Source organism: Puma concolor, chromosome B1 (assembly GCF_028749965.1).
Source record: "Puma concolor isolate L17-30 chromosome B1, mPumCon1.1.hap2, whole genome shotgun sequence".
NCBI classification, from domain to species: Eukaryota; Metazoa; Chordata; class Mammalia; order Carnivora; family Felidae; genus Puma; species Puma concolor.
The window spans coordinates 206,616,551-206,630,972 of record NC_141670.1 but is presented as its reverse complement, the minus strand read 5'-3'; the positions used below and the strand labels follow the sequence as shown (position 1 = coordinate 206,630,972).

The 14,422-nt window shown below is 55.9% G+C and overlaps 1 protein-coding gene across 3 annotated transcripts; it reads left to right on the top strand.

The window, feature by feature from the left end:
• Positions 1-11,235: 11,235 nt before the first annotated feature.
• NICOL1 (NELL2 interacting cell ontogeny regulator 1) lies at positions 11,236-14,422 on the top strand. 3 transcript variants are annotated; one of them, XM_086705625.1, is made up of 5 exons: positions 12,113-12,210; position 12,401; positions 12,782-12,941; positions 13,129-13,217; positions 14,308-14,422. In XM_086705625.1, the coding sequence occupies exons 1-5, from the start codon at positions 12,137-12,139 to the stop codon at positions 14,371-14,373; spliced, it is 390 nt and encodes a 129-aa protein (XP_086561751.1). In that variant the 5' UTR covers positions 12,113-12,136; the 3' UTR covers positions 14,374-14,422. The 3 variants fall into 3 exon arrangements, with proteins under 3 accessions (XP_086561749.1, XP_086561750.1, XP_086561751.1); XM_086705623.1 differs by lacking the exons at positions 12,113-12,210; position 12,401 and adding an exon at positions 11,236-11,526; XM_086705624.1 differs by lacking the exon at position 12,401 and having other exon boundaries at positions 12,057-12,210.

Below are 14,422 nucleotides of genomic sequence, written 5' to 3'. Positions count from 1 at the left end.
CATATATAGAAATGTGCACAAATCATAAATGCGCAGTTGAACTTCCACAAAGGAAATGCACTGTGTCTCCAACGTCTGAATCAAGAACTATAGGGGCACCTGTGCAGCTCAGTCGGTTAAGTGTCCAACTTCAGCTCAGGTCATGATCCCACAGTTCGTGGGTTCCAGCCCCACATCAGGCTCTGTGCTGACAGCTCAGAGCCTGGAGCCTGCTTCACATTCTGTGTCTCCCTTTCTCTCTGCCCTCTCCCCTGCTCACGCTCTCTCTCTCTCTCAAAAATAAATAAGCATTAAAAAATTTAAAAAAAAAAGAATTAGAGTGTTACCCACAGGCTGGGATCATCCCATTGCCCCCTCCTAGGGTAAGCCTTGTCATGTGCTTCTGTTTGCTTGTATTTTGTTGAGGATTTTGCATCAATGTTCATAAGGGATGTTGGTCTGTAGTTTTCTCACAGTGTTCCTGTCTGGCTTTGGTAACAGGGTAATTCTGGCCTTGTAGGATGAGTTGGAAAGTGTTCCAAAATTTTTTGGAAAAGTTTGGGAAGGACTGGTGTTAATTCTTCTTTAAATATTTGACAGAATTCACCTGCGAAGCCGACAGGTCCTGGGCTTTCCTCTGCTGGGAGATTTTTGATTAGTGATTCAGTCTCCATACCAGCCGTAGGTCTATTCAGACTTCCTGTGTCCCTGTGACTTAGTCTCAGCAGGTTCTGTGTTTCCAGGAATTTGTCCGTTTCATCTAAAGGGATCTGATTTGTTGGTGGACAACTGTCCACAATACTTTCTTACCATCCTTCCGATTTCTGTAGAATCGGTGATAATGTTCCTGCTTCGTTTCTGGTTTTGGTAATCTGAGACTTCTCTCTTTGTCTCTCAGTCCATGTATAGCTAGAGGTTTGCCAACTTTGTTGGTCTTGTCAAAGAGGCAGCTTTTGGTTTCATGGACTTTCCCTGTTGTTTTTCCATTGTCTGTCTTGTTTATGTACGCTCTCACCTTTATTATTTCCTTCCTTCTGATGGCTTTGGGTGTAGTCTGCTCTTCTCCTCCTAGTTCATTAAGTAGTAAACTTCGGTTCCTGATTTGAAATCTTCTCTGTTTTAAGTGTGTTTGTAGCTATACATCTCCCCTAACTTCAGCATCACCTCCACTGTCTTCCCTAAGTTTTGTTTTGTTGTGTTTTCATCTTCACTTGTTCCTAAGTATTTTCTAATTTTCTTGTGATTTCTTCTTTGATCAATTGATTTAAGAGTGTTGTTACTTAATTTCCACAAATTTGTGAGTGTTCCCGTTTTCCTTCTTATGGACTCCTAACTCCATCCTGTTGCGGTCACAGAAGACACGTCTTTTAAAACCCGCCGAGATTCACCACGCGCTCTGACACACGGTCTGTCCTGGAAGACGGCCGTGTGCGCGTGAGGAGAACGTGTGCGCTCGTGGCTGGGCGGGCTCTGTGTGTCTGTTGCGTCTGGCTGGTGGCTTGGGTCGCGTCCTCTTTCCCGGACTCCTCTTCGGTCTGTTGTTTATCCACCAGTGAGGGTGGGGGGTTCAGGTCACCACCACTGCCGGACTGTCTATTTCTCCCTCCGTTCCGTCAGTTTTCGCTCCATGTATTTTGATGGTCTGTCGTTAGGTGTGTACATGTTTGTAATTGTTATGTTTTCTTGTGTCGGGATTTCATCAACACGCACCGTCCTTTGTCTCTTGTAACCATTTTGAATTTAAGTCTGTTTTGTCTGGTATCTCCCTGTTCTCCTTCGGTGACCATTTGCCTGGACTGTGTTTTCCATTCCTTTACTTTCAACCTGTTTGTGCCGTTGGATCTCAAGTGAGTCTCCTGTAGGCAACCTGTGTTTGGATCTTGTGTTTTTATCCATCCTTCCAGTCTCTGTCTTTTAACTGGAGATTTTAACGCATTTATGTTTATATTTAAGTAATCATGGATAAGGAGGGGCTTCTGTCACTGTGTTTTCTTTGTACATTATCGATTTATTTTGGTCCCTCATTTCCTGCATTACTGTCTTCTGTTTAGTTGATTATTTTTTGTAGTGAAATGTTTAAATTCCTTTCTCATTTCCTTTTGTGTATATAGCTATTTTCTCTGTGGTTACCATGGAAATAATGTTGTAACACTCTAACTTGGCTTTATCCCAGCATAACTCCACCAACACGCAAAAACTCTGCTCCTTTACGGCTCTGTCCCCACCCTTTCAGGGGTTGACGCCACATAATTACATCTTTATAAGTTGTGTGCCCCAAACACAAGGTAATAATTATGTTATTTATTTATTTATTTAAAAATTTTCTGAATGTTTATTTATTTTTGTAAGATAGAGCCACAGAGCATGAGCAGGGGAGGAGCAGAGAGAAAGGGAGACACAGAAACCAAAGTGGGCTCCAGGCTCTGGGCTGTCAGCACAGAGCCCGACATGGGGCTCAAACCCACAAACCGCGAGATCATGACCTGAGCCAAAGTTGGACCCTCAACCGACTGAGCCACCCAGGTGCCCCAGTAATAATTATTTTAAATGCATTAATCTCTTACATCACCTAGAAAACAAAATGTGGAGTTACAAACCATTGTTACCATGGCTTATATAATTGCCCACGCGTTTACCTTTCTCGAGATCTTTATTTTTCCATGTGGCTTTGAGACACTGTCTAGTGTCCTTTCGTCTCACCTGGAGGATCCCTTTAGCATTTCTTCCTGGGCAGGTGAGGTGATCACGTCTCCTTCGGCCTTTCTTTATCTGGGGAGGTCTTCATCTCTCCCTCATGCTTCAAGGACAGTTCTGCCAGATGCAAGATTCTTGGTTGACAGGCATCGCTCCCCTCCCCTCCCCTTCCCTTCTCTTTCTTTCCCTTCCTTTTCTTCTTTACTTTTCGCACTTTGAAAGTATCGGCCCACTGCCTGCTGGCCTCTAAAGTGTCTGATGAGAAATCTTCTCACTGACCTTATTGGGGATCCCCTATATGTGGTAAGTACACACAAGGTTCCAAGATTCTCTCTTTTTCTTTAGCTTTCAAAAGTTTGATTATAATATGTTTGGGTGTTGATCTCTCTCAGTTCCTATTACTTGGAATTCACGGAGATTCTCGAGTATTTGTATTTATGTTTCATCAAATTTGGGAAGTTTTCAGCCACTATTTCTTCCAATAGTCTCCCTGCCCCTTTCTCTCTCTCTCCTCCTTCCAGGATGCCCATAATGCATATGCTGGTCTGCTTCACAGTGTCCCACACGTCCCTGGGTTATGTTTGTTATGCCCAGAATTCGTGATCCTCAAAGACCACTAGGGAGCCGAGTCCGATGCAAAAGCAAAGAGCCTTTATTCGAGCTAGCTCGAGCTCAATCCCCTACCTGCACCGACGCAGCGGTGAGATACCAGGGAAAGAGAGCGAGTTTCAAAAGGACAAAGGTTTTATTGGGGCCTGGGGGCAGTTGGTGAGGTAATGGCTATGGCCTCAGCCGATTGGCTGGGGAAGGGTCCTGGGGAAGGGTCCGAGTCCTGTTAGGCAGGTGAGGGAGGGTTTACTCAAGGGGAGGAGGTGTGGTCAAGGTGAAGGACACAGAACAAGATGGAGTCGGCTGGCGTAGGCCGCCCTTTCAATGTTCACTTTTCTTTTTCTATCTGTTCCTCCGACTCAATCATTCTGGTGTGGTTTTTTTTTTTTTTAATAACTTTAAACACATTTATTTATTTTGAGAGAGAGAGGGGGAGACAGAGTGAGCACAAGTTGGAGAGGAAGAGAGAGAGGGAGAGAGAGAATCCTAAGCAGGCTCTGCTGTCAGCACAGAGCCCAACACAGGGCTCAGTCTCAGGAACTGTGAGATCGCGACCTGAGCTGAAATCAAGAGCCGGATGCTTAACTGCCTGAGCTGCCCGTGTGCCCCTCTTGATATTTCATTCTGTTCCCACATAGTTTTCTTGGCTTTTTCCACATCCTCCTTCAGTTCTTTGAATGTCTTTAAAGACAATTGTTTTTTTTTAATTTTTTTAACATTTATTCATTTTTGAGAGACGGACAGAGCACAAGTGGGAGAGGGGCAGAGAAAGAGGGAGACACAGAATCGGAAGCAGGCTCCAGGCTCCGAGCTGTCAGCACAGACGGGGCTCGAACTCACTAACTGTGAGATCATGACTTGAGCCGAAGTCAGACACTTCGACTGAGCCACCCAGGTGCCCCAAGATGTTTCTTTAAAAACAAATTTTTTTCAAAGAGAGAAAGAGAGCAAGCAGGAGGGGGGCGGAGAGAAAGGGGACACAGAATCTGAAGTAGGCTCTAGGCTCCAAGCAGCCAGCACAGGGCCTGACGTGGGGCTCGAACTCACGAACCGTGAGCTCATGACCTGAGCCGAAGTCGGGCACTCAACCGACTAAGCCACCCAGGCGCCCCTAAGGGCAATTGTTTTAATGTCTTTAGTAGTCATTAGGTCTTTTTCAGGGACAGCTTCTGTTGAATTTTTTTTTTTTATATACCTTTGAATGGGATGCTTTCCTGTTTCTTTGTATGCCCTGTGATTGATTTTTTGTTGAAAATGGGACATTCGAATATAATAATGTGGCAACTCTGAAAATCAGATGTTCCTCCTTCCCCAGGGTTTGCTGTTTGTGGCATTGTTTTATTATTAATTTTTTGTTTTAATTGCTGTCGGCTGTCTCTGGGCTGAGGATCAGCCGGAGGCATTACTGAAGGTCCTCTCAGGTCAGTTCTGAGCCTTCCCAGCACTTGCACGATCACTTTCCGATTTTCCCCTCGGTAGCACTTGTTTTTGAACACCCTCGCCTTCGATCCCGGCTCCCAGAGGGAGGAAGAAAGATCAAGTGAGTAGGAGAAAAAGGGCCCCACCCCTCCAATCCGCTGGAAGGCAGTTCAGCGGGATGGGAAGGGTCTTGCAATAATGGGGGAGGTGCAACAATGACCACCCTCCTCTGTGCCTGCACCCGTGTGATCAAAAGCAGTCATCAAAACACAGATCCCCAGAGGGCACAGGATAGGGTCCCTTTTGCCCACCCTGGCTCCCGCACGCTGTAGGCCAGCTGCTCCAGAAACCCATGCACAGCTGTGTGCTGTGGGGCTGGGTAGCGGCTCCTGTGCTACCCGTGAAAGTGGAAATTAATATAAATTAACCATCAGTTACCACACGTGAGATTCTGCCCCTGCCCCGCCCCAGGTGGGGAGCAGAGTTCTGGTGTTAATGCCGTGCCACCTGTCCCGCATCCTCCAACCTGTTTGTTCTTAATTCTGGGCATTTTCTTGATCTTTCAGCTCACTAATATTCTTTTTTTTTTTTTTTAACGTTTATTTATTTTTGAGAGACAGAGAACGAGCACGGGAGGGACAGAGAAAGGGAGACACAGAATCTGAAGCAGGCTCCAGGTTTTGAGCAGTCAGCACAGAGCCCAATGGGGGGCTCAAACCCATAAACCGCGAGATCATGACCTGAGCTGAAGTCGGACGCTTAACCGACTGAGCCCCCCAGACCCCCGTCAGTTCACTACTATGCTTCTCAGCTGTGTTCAATATGCAGCCAAGACTGCTAACTGGGTTTTGAGGATTGCACTTTTAAGCTCTAGAATTCTTATTTGGTTCTTTTTCAAATTGTACTTATCACCTTTTCTGTTCCCTGTTTCCTGGTATACTCAAGGTTTCTTCCTTCCTCCCTCCCTTCCTTTCACCCTTCCTTCCTTCCTTCCGCATAGCTACTTTAAAACCTGTGTCTGGGGCGCCTGGGTGGCGCAGTCGGTTAAGCGTCCGACTTCGGCCAGGTCACGATCTCGCGGTCCGGGAGTTCGAGCCCCGCGTCGGGCTCTGGGCTGATGGCTCGGAGCCTGGAGCCTGTTTCCGATTCTGTGTCTCCCTCTCTCTCTGCCCCTCCCCCGTTCATGCTCTGTCTCTCTCTGTCCCAAAAATAAATAAACGTTGAAAAAAAAAATTTTAAAACCTGTGTCTGATAATTTTTGTATTTCTGATCATTTGTGGTCAGTTTCTCTTCCCCCCACTCATGGTGGGTGCTCCCTTGTGCACGCCTAGTTTGCTTTAACCATGTACCTCATTGCCCTTGAAAAATTGTTGGTTGGGTCGAAGGATGAAGAAACCTTCTCCCTGGGGTCATTCGAACGAACTTCTGCCAGTTGCCATGAGTAGCTAGTCCAAAACCATTTTATTTTTATTTATTTTTAAAAAAAATTTTTTTTTCAACGTTTATTTATTTTTGGGACAGAGAGAGACAGAACATGAACGGGGGAGGGGCAGAGAGAGAGAGAGACACAGAATCGGAAACAGGCTCCAGGCTCCGAGCCATCAGCCCAGAGCCCGACGCGGGGCTCGAACTCACGGACCGCGAGATCGTGACCTGGCTGAAGTCGGACGCTTAACCGACTGCGCCACCCAGGCGCCCCCAAAACCATTTTAAAAGAATTTCATGGCCCGCATTTTCTTAGCATGTTAATTGGTAGAAGTGTTGGTTGTCAATTCCACACTGGACGGGTGTCACAGCCTCTCAGGGGTGGGTCTTCTCCGCCTTCCCCCTCCACATCAAGAGAGCTCACTCCCAGGCCTGGGGGCAAGGAAAGGCAGGGCTTACTTTTTGGCCTCCCTTTTCTGCTTCACCTGTTGTGTGTATGCGTCAGACCCCAGCGCTCAGCCAGCTAACCTTTGGGGCCACAAAGCCCACCTCTGTTCTCCCAGCCCTACCCAGCTCTCCCAGCCTCAGCCGACTTCACCTGACGTGGCTAAGGCCAAACCCTGGTCCTCGGCACCCGGGACTCAAGCCTCCAGTCTCCCCCAGGCGGTATCTGACGCCATCGTTGTCTCCTCCGGTTCTCTCACATCCCGCGTGCATCTGTGACTCCTGTGGCTCCATCTCCAACTTGGTCGTTCCTTCTGGAAGGTGAATGCAGGGGTGACGGGAGACGGCGTCCCGACTGCTGGAGATTGGGGATGGTGGACCTGTGGGTGCATCTGCTCTGGAAGGAGGAGAGGGTCCCTGAGACACGGTAGCAGGCGGAGCCCAAGGCGAGCACAAAGCCGCCGACCCCGTCTCTTTGATGTTCCCGAGGGCCCAGACCCTCACCCGGGTCACAAGGTGGTGGCGGCCACAGAGACAAGGAGCGGCTGAGGGCTCCGGGTGTTGGGGTGGGTGGCCTCAAAGGATTCTTTCCCCGGGGCACCTGGCTGGCTCAGGGTGCTCTCGGGGTCAGGAGTCCAAGCCCCATGTGGGGAGGAGAGATTACTTAAAAAAACAAAACGTGGTCCCAGAGCTTCCTGGTGTCACCGTAGAGGCCACACTTGTGCTGACCACTTCCACATTCAATCTCCAACCCGAAGGGGCCAGGCGGGAGAGCCGGGTTCTGGCGAGAATTCCCCGCTTCCCCCCAGCACTCTCCCAGCACCCCTTCACTCCCTCAACTGTCAAGGTGGTGCCTCCATATCCAGTTACCCAGCGAGCACGGGCTTCCCTACATCTGCCCCCAGAGGCCTCCTGACGACGTGCCCCTTGGTCCTAGCTCCTGCCAGCCCTGAGAAAAGCCTGCTCTGTGCCCGCCAGGCCGCTTCCTGCCCCCGGCCCCGGGCCCCCGCACTCCGGTCCCCACGCACACATGCCTTCCGAAGGCCCTCGGTTCTAGATGCTGCAGACACCGCCCCGCCCCCCGCCCCGCAGCACCGCGGACATCCGGCCAAGTGCTGCCCCGGCTCTTCCGCAGGGTTCTCCCGGCAGTGTAGCGCCCGGCAGCGTCCCGCGCCTCTGCCCTGCGCCCTGACGGCCCCAAAAGTCTCCGAAACGGCCAGATATCCCTGAGGGCAAAGTTCCTCCCCTCCCCCCAGGAACTCTGGGCCCAATGAGCAATCAACATGTTTAATAAAGTACAGAGAGTGTCAGAAGGTGAGAATGTAGGACAGGGTGGGCTGGGGAGGGTAGGGGTGTAATGGATGGAAGGTTTGTATCCCCCAAATCTGTGCCGTGGAGCCCTAACCCCCAGTGTGGCTGCATTTGGGGGGTGCTTTATGGAAAAACATTCAGGTTAAACTAAGTCCTGGAGGTGGGGCCCTAATCTTGTAGGGTTAGTGTCCTTATAAGAGACAGCACCGCAGTGAGGAATGACCTCACCCCTGTCAGACCAGCTTGCATTAAAAAGACAAGAAGCGGGGCGCCTGGGTGGCGCAGTCGGTTAAGCGTCCGACTTCAACCAGGTCACGATCTCGCGGTCCGTGAGTTCGAGCCCCGCATCAGGCTCTGGGCTGATGGCTCAGAGCCTGGAGCCTGTTTCTGATTCTGTGTCTCCCTCTCTCTCTGCCCCTCCCCCGTTCATGTTCTGTCTCTCTCTGTCCCAAAAATAAATAAACGTTGAAAAAAATATAAAAAAAAAAAAAGACAAGAAGCAAACAGTGTTGGTGAGCATGTGGAGAAAAGGGGGCCTCCCTGCACTGTCGGTGGGAATGCAAATTGGTGCAGCTGCTGTGGAAAACAGTGTGGAGCCTCCTCAAAAACTTAAAAATAGAACTATCCCATGATCCAGCAATCCTACTACTGGGTTTTTATCTGAAAAAAAAAAAAAAAAAAAAAGAAAGAAAGAAAAGAAAAGAAAAACACTAATTTGAAAAGACATCTGCCTCCCCATATTCATAGCCTCTCCACCACATAAGGACTTGGACTGTCCCTGGGGTAAGATGGGCTCTGGGAGGGCTGTGAGCGGACAGGGGACAGTGTCTGATGATGATTTAAAACGGCCCTTCTAGGGGGCGCCAGGGTGGCTCAGTTGGTTAAGGGTCTGACTCTTGGTTTTGGCTCCGATCAGGATCTCACAGGTTTCGTGAATTGGAGCACAGAGCTTGCTTGGGATTCTCTCTCTTCCGCCCCTCCCCTGCTCAAGCTATCTCTGTCTCTCTCAAAAGTAAACAAATAAAACTTAAAAACATTTAAAACGGTCCTTCTGTCACAGCAGTGGTATTTACAACAGAACAGCCCAGGTGCCCCTACAGATAAATGGAGAAGCGGAAGGTGGCCTATCCATACAGCGGAGTATTACTCACCTTAAAGGGAAGGACCTCCTGCCACCTGCCACCACACGGATGAACCTTGAGGACACTATGCTCAGTGAAATAAGCCAGTCACAAAGGGACAAACACTGTATGAGTCCACTTCTTTGAGGCCCCTAGAGCAGTCAGAGTCACAGCGACAAGTAGGATGGTGGGTGCTGGGGGTTGGGAGTTAGTGTTTAATGGGGACGGTGTCAGTTTGGGAAGATGGGGACGTCCTGGAGATGGAGGGCGGGGACGGCTGCACAACAGTGTGAACGTACTTAATGCCATTGAACTGGACACTTAAAAATGGTTAAAATGGTATATTTTATGTTACTGCATGTATGTACGCGTTACTGCAATGTTAAAAGGAAGGTATAGGGGTGGCCTGGGTGGCTCAGGTCATGATCTCTTGGTTGGTGAGACGCAGCCCTGGTGTCCGGCTCCTCACTGACAGCCCGGAGCCTGCTTGGGATTCGCTCTCCCTCCCTCTCCGCCCCTCCCCCACTCGCGGGCGAGCTCTCTCTCTCTCTTAAAATAAACTTAAAAAAAATAAAGAAGGTATAAGAAAAATTCCTTCTGGCTGTTAGGGAGACTGGACCACAAGGGGGCGCAACAGGAAGACAGCGCGGTGAGTCAAGAGTCCGGAGGGGCGGCGGCCAGGGGCAGGGCCAGCGGCCATGGGATGGGGAGAGGGAGTCTGGGTGCTCTGAGAATGGGGCAGACAGAACTTCTAGAAGGATTGCTGCAGGTTTGGTCCGAGCATCTGCAGGGACGGTCTGCCCGGACCTGAGACAGGGAAGGCCGGAGCATTTTATCTTGGGGTGGGGGTGGGGCAGCACACGGAGGGGTGAAATCAGGAGGTCAGTTTAGGACCTGCTGACATCGAGAAGTCAGCTGTCCACGTGGTGGCGTTCAGGAGGCGGCTGGACGTGGGATCCGAGGCTGCATGGCTGGTCTTCACAGCCGCAATCGGAAGCAGTCACAGAGGACGGGACCCTCAGGAGGGACATGAAGTGGGGGGCAAAGGTCTGCCCAGCCGCGCCCTGAGGGTGCAGGCGGAGGTGGAGCGCTGAGGGGAAGGGGACTGCGGGGGCTGCTGATGGTCACGTGGGGGGGGGGGACTGAGGACCGTCCCCAGATTCCGCAGGTGGGTCAAGGCAGCGAGGATTCAGACAGAGCAGGAGTGGGCTCGAGAGAAAGAAGAGGTGCGGCGGAGGTGGGGTGGGGGCTCGCGACTCGCGAGGTTTGTTTCGTTTGGATAGAAAATAAATCACAGCCTGTTCGCTGAAGAGAAGGCTCCAGTTGAGAGGGAACATCCGGTGCCCTGAGGAGGGGCAGGGGGAGGCGGAGGGGGAAGCAGACTGCGGCGAGGGGACATCTCTGCTGGGGGGATGCAGAGAGACAGAGCACGTGTGGCCTCGGCACTCTAGACCCTGGCGGCCCCGAGGGCCGCCCGCGGTTCCATCCCCGACATCCCGCTGCCCCCTCGGGCGGCGCGGTCCCCCCGCTAGGGGGCGCACGGCCGCGGCAGGGGGTCTAGACCCCGGAGGGTCGGGTGGGAAGGTGCGATGAAGTGAGCCCAAAGGAGAGGATCCCGGGGCGCCGGCGAAGGGGGGGGTAGGTACGCGATGATGGATCCGCGGTGTTGGAGGGACGCTGGGGACGCTGCGCACCGGCACCCGCTCCCCGCTGAGCAGAACGCGCTCGACAAGCCTGCAGCGGTGCGGGGAAGAACGTGGTTCCAAGAGCACCGCTGCCCGAGGTCCAGCCGGAGCCTTGCTTCTGGGTGGGCTAGTTCCCCCTCCGCGCGTGGCCGCGGCCCTGTGCCTGTGCGCGGACGGGGGACCCGCGCAGGTCACAAGCTTGGGACCCATAGGTAGAAAAAGCCAATGCTGTGTGGCGTCGGCGTGCAGGTCTCAACCGAGTGGCCCCGCAAGAAGGCTCCGCCTTCTGGGCTCCGTTCGCTACCGGGACGTGGGGCTCCCGGCCAAGAAGGGCGCGGAAATGCGCACGTCCGGGAACGCGGCCCGCAGTCCCCCAGCCCCAGAGCCCCAGACCGGAAGCCCGGCCCGGCGTCCGCCCGACGGGGAAGAGGAGAGGGTGGCGGTCACGAGCACGGGCCCCTCTCCTGGGTCAGGAAGCCCGCGTCCGGCCGGGGCCACAGCTGACCCCAGGCCCGGCGGAGGGGGTGGAGGGCGTGCAGGCTCGGGAAGGGGGCCCGGCGCTGCCCCGAACAGCGTGGGCCGCTGGGCTCTCTGGCACTCGCGCGGCCGGGACGTGGACCTGGGGCGCCTTCCCCGGAGGTGCTGGGCCTTGGAGGCAGCAAGCAGACGCCAAGTGGAGCCCATCCTTGCCAGAGGGAACAGCTCCGCCCGGCGAGGACCTGAAGCCCGCGCGCATCGGGCACCTACTAGGGGGGGCCAAGCGAGGTTCTTTACTTCCAACAACCCTGCGCTTCCACGAGGGAGAAAAGGGCACAGAGAAGCCAAGCTACCCCTCCGAGGTCACACAGCAGGGGAAGGTGGTTGGACCTGGAGGCTGGGAAAGGCGGGCGGAAGGGGAGTGGCAAGTAGGTGTCCGTGCACCGAAGGTGGAGAGGAAGGACCTGGCGGGCCGGCGGGCTTCTTTCCTGGCCGGGAGGGTCGGGGGCCAGGCTGGGCCGAGTGAAGACCCGGGAGCGTGGATTCCCCACCGCCTCACGGCCTGGCTCGCTCCTGGCCCTGATCTCCCCGGGGCAATCCAACCCGACCGGACCCTACCGACCGGCGGGGAGCCTCCCCAGCTCCTAGAGTGCATAGAGCCCCACCCTCAGGATCGGCCCCAGGAACACCCCGAGACCCCGCACCGCTGGAAGCAAATTTCCCGCTTCCTCAGCTTGGTTCCCGCCGGCAGTGGCTCTGGAGGTTCTGCCCAGATGCCGTCTCCTCCCGGCAGCCCTCCCGACTCCAACGCCTGTGAGCCTGATGGGGGCTGCAAGCGCAGCTCCTGCCAGGGCTGAGAACTCGGAGTCTTGGAGCTTCCGCGGTCCCTTTAAACTGGTGGTTCGCGCAGTCCCGGGGTTCCCATGACAACGACGGCGGAAGGGGGACCCGGGCGGGGTCTGGTCGGAGCGCATGCGCGGTACGCGCCCGACGCGGCACGTCTTCCCGAGTCGCCCGCGCTGCTGTCGCGGGGTCCCTGAACCGCGGTGAGGGCGGGGTGGGGCGTTCGCGGGCCCGGGGGGCGGGTCGCGGACTCGGGGTGCAGAGGTGGGGGTGGTCTTGGGACCTAGCTGAGGGCGGGGTGGGAGGGGTTCGCGAGCCCGGGAAGGGACGGGGCGGGGGGTCCATGAACGGGGGTGAGGGCGGGGTGGGAGGGGTTCGCAGGCCCGGGGATAGGGTGTCGAAGTGTGAGGGGTTCACGGGCCCGGGGCGGGGGTAGGATGGGGAGGTCCATAAACTGGGGTGAGGGCAGAGTGGGAGGGGTTCGCGGGCCCGGGGTGGGCGGGGTGGGGGGGGTGGGGGGGGTCCATGAGCCCCGGTGAGAGCCGGATGGGAGGGGTTCGCGAGCCCGGGAGGGGACGGAGCGGGGGTTCCATGAACCGGTGTGAGGGCGGGGTGTCCATGAGCCCGGGTGAGGGCGGGGTGGGAGAGGTTCGCGGGCCCGGGGTGGGCGGGGTGGGAGTCCGTGAACCCCGGTGAGGGCGGGCTGGGAGGGGTCGCGGGGGGCGTCGCCCAGGTGGGTGAACCGGTCGGGCTGACCCCTGTGCCTTGCTGCAGGGCGGCCCCGGCTCCCTGCGCTCGGCCATGGCCCCCCCGCCTCCGTGCAGGCTCCCGAGGTCGCTGCCGCCGTGGCTGCTGCTGCTGCTGTTGAGTGTGGCGCTGCTGGGCTCCCAGGCCCGAGCCGAGCCCGCCGCTGGGAGCGCAGTCCCCGCGCAAAGTACGTGCGTCGCGGAGGGTCCCCGCGGGGCCGTGACTCCACCCGGGTGTGCGGGAGCGCCGTGCCTCCCCATTGTTCCCGGCGCCCCTGCCGCGGTCCGGCGCTCGGGCCACCCCTTGGGTGGGGGGCGCACGGGTGGGACCGGGCTAGGGTCACGTTCTCGCCGCCCTGATGCGCATCTCCGTAGGCCGCCCGTGCGTGGACTGCCACGCGTTCGAGTTCATGCAGCGCGCCCTGCAGGATCTTCGGAAGACGGCCTACAGCCTGGACTCGAGGGTGAGCCTCTCTGGCCAGGAGGGGGCCTGGCCTGGCCGGAGCACTGGCTCAGGGTGCTGCCGCCTGAGGGCGGGGACGGGGACGGGGACGGGGGTGGGGTAGGACCTCCCGCAGCGCCCGCGATCTTCCCGCCCTCATCTGGCACACTGTTTCCGGCCTCAGTGAGGGAGGGTGCCTCTCCTCCCCCAGGCCTCTCGGCCTTATTCCCTGTGAGCCCCACCGGGCACCGCCAGCCTCAGTTCAGCATTCCCTACGCGGGGCAGTGAGACCCAGTGGGGAGGGGCAACTGGGGCAGGGAGTCAGAAAGGGCTTGCTTGGTGGGGGAGGGTTGGGCAGAGCAGTCTGGTCTGGGAGGCTTCTCACTCCCCAGCCTCCCCTGGGGAGGGACGAGTGTGCACACAGGGTCCCAGGGCACAGGGATCACCCTCCCAAATCTGGAATGAACACAGCCTCCCCACGTTCTCCCATGTCCTCGCTGTCCCTCGGTCTGGCGGGGGGCGGGATAGTTTTCTCTTAGGACAGAGATAGGTACTCCTCTGGGGAAAGGGGAGAGTGTCCAAGAGTGGAAAGAAGGGGAGACCCCACTCTGATCCCCTTTTCTGGGCAGCCCCCCCAGGGTTCCCCAGATTGAAGCCTAGACTGCCCCCCAGGGTCTGAGGATCCACAATCTCCTAGAGTCTGAGGCCAGGCTCCTGAGAGCAGCAGCCCCCAGCCCATCCCGGGCCGGTGCCGGGGGCAGCCTGGGAAGGGGCATGTGCATAGAAGGAGAGCGGGTGAGAAGCAGTCCAGGCGTGGGATCGCGTGCGCACGACCCAGGGCAGGACTGCGGTGCTGGCAGAAACCACAGAGTCGCTTTCCCTCCTGGAAGAGGGGAGTGGGGAGGAGAGGAGGCCCACCCAGTAGCAGAGGGTCTGACAATCAGTGGTGGGGAGGCGGCGTGGCGGGGGGCGGGGTGGCTCTGAGGTCTGGGGAGCTGGTGGAGGGTACCGCCTGTGGGCTTTGGGGGGAAACGGGCAGAGTGCCCACGGGAGCTGGTGGGGGGCAGCAGTCGTACAAGTGCCCTCCCTCACCGCCCCTTGTTGCTTTGCAGACGGAGACCCTCCTGCTGCAGGCCGAGCGCCGGGCCCTGTGTGCCTGCTGGCCTGCCGGGCGCTGAGGATCCTCAGACACCACTGTCCCCTCATCAATAAATGCCCAGCCCAGCA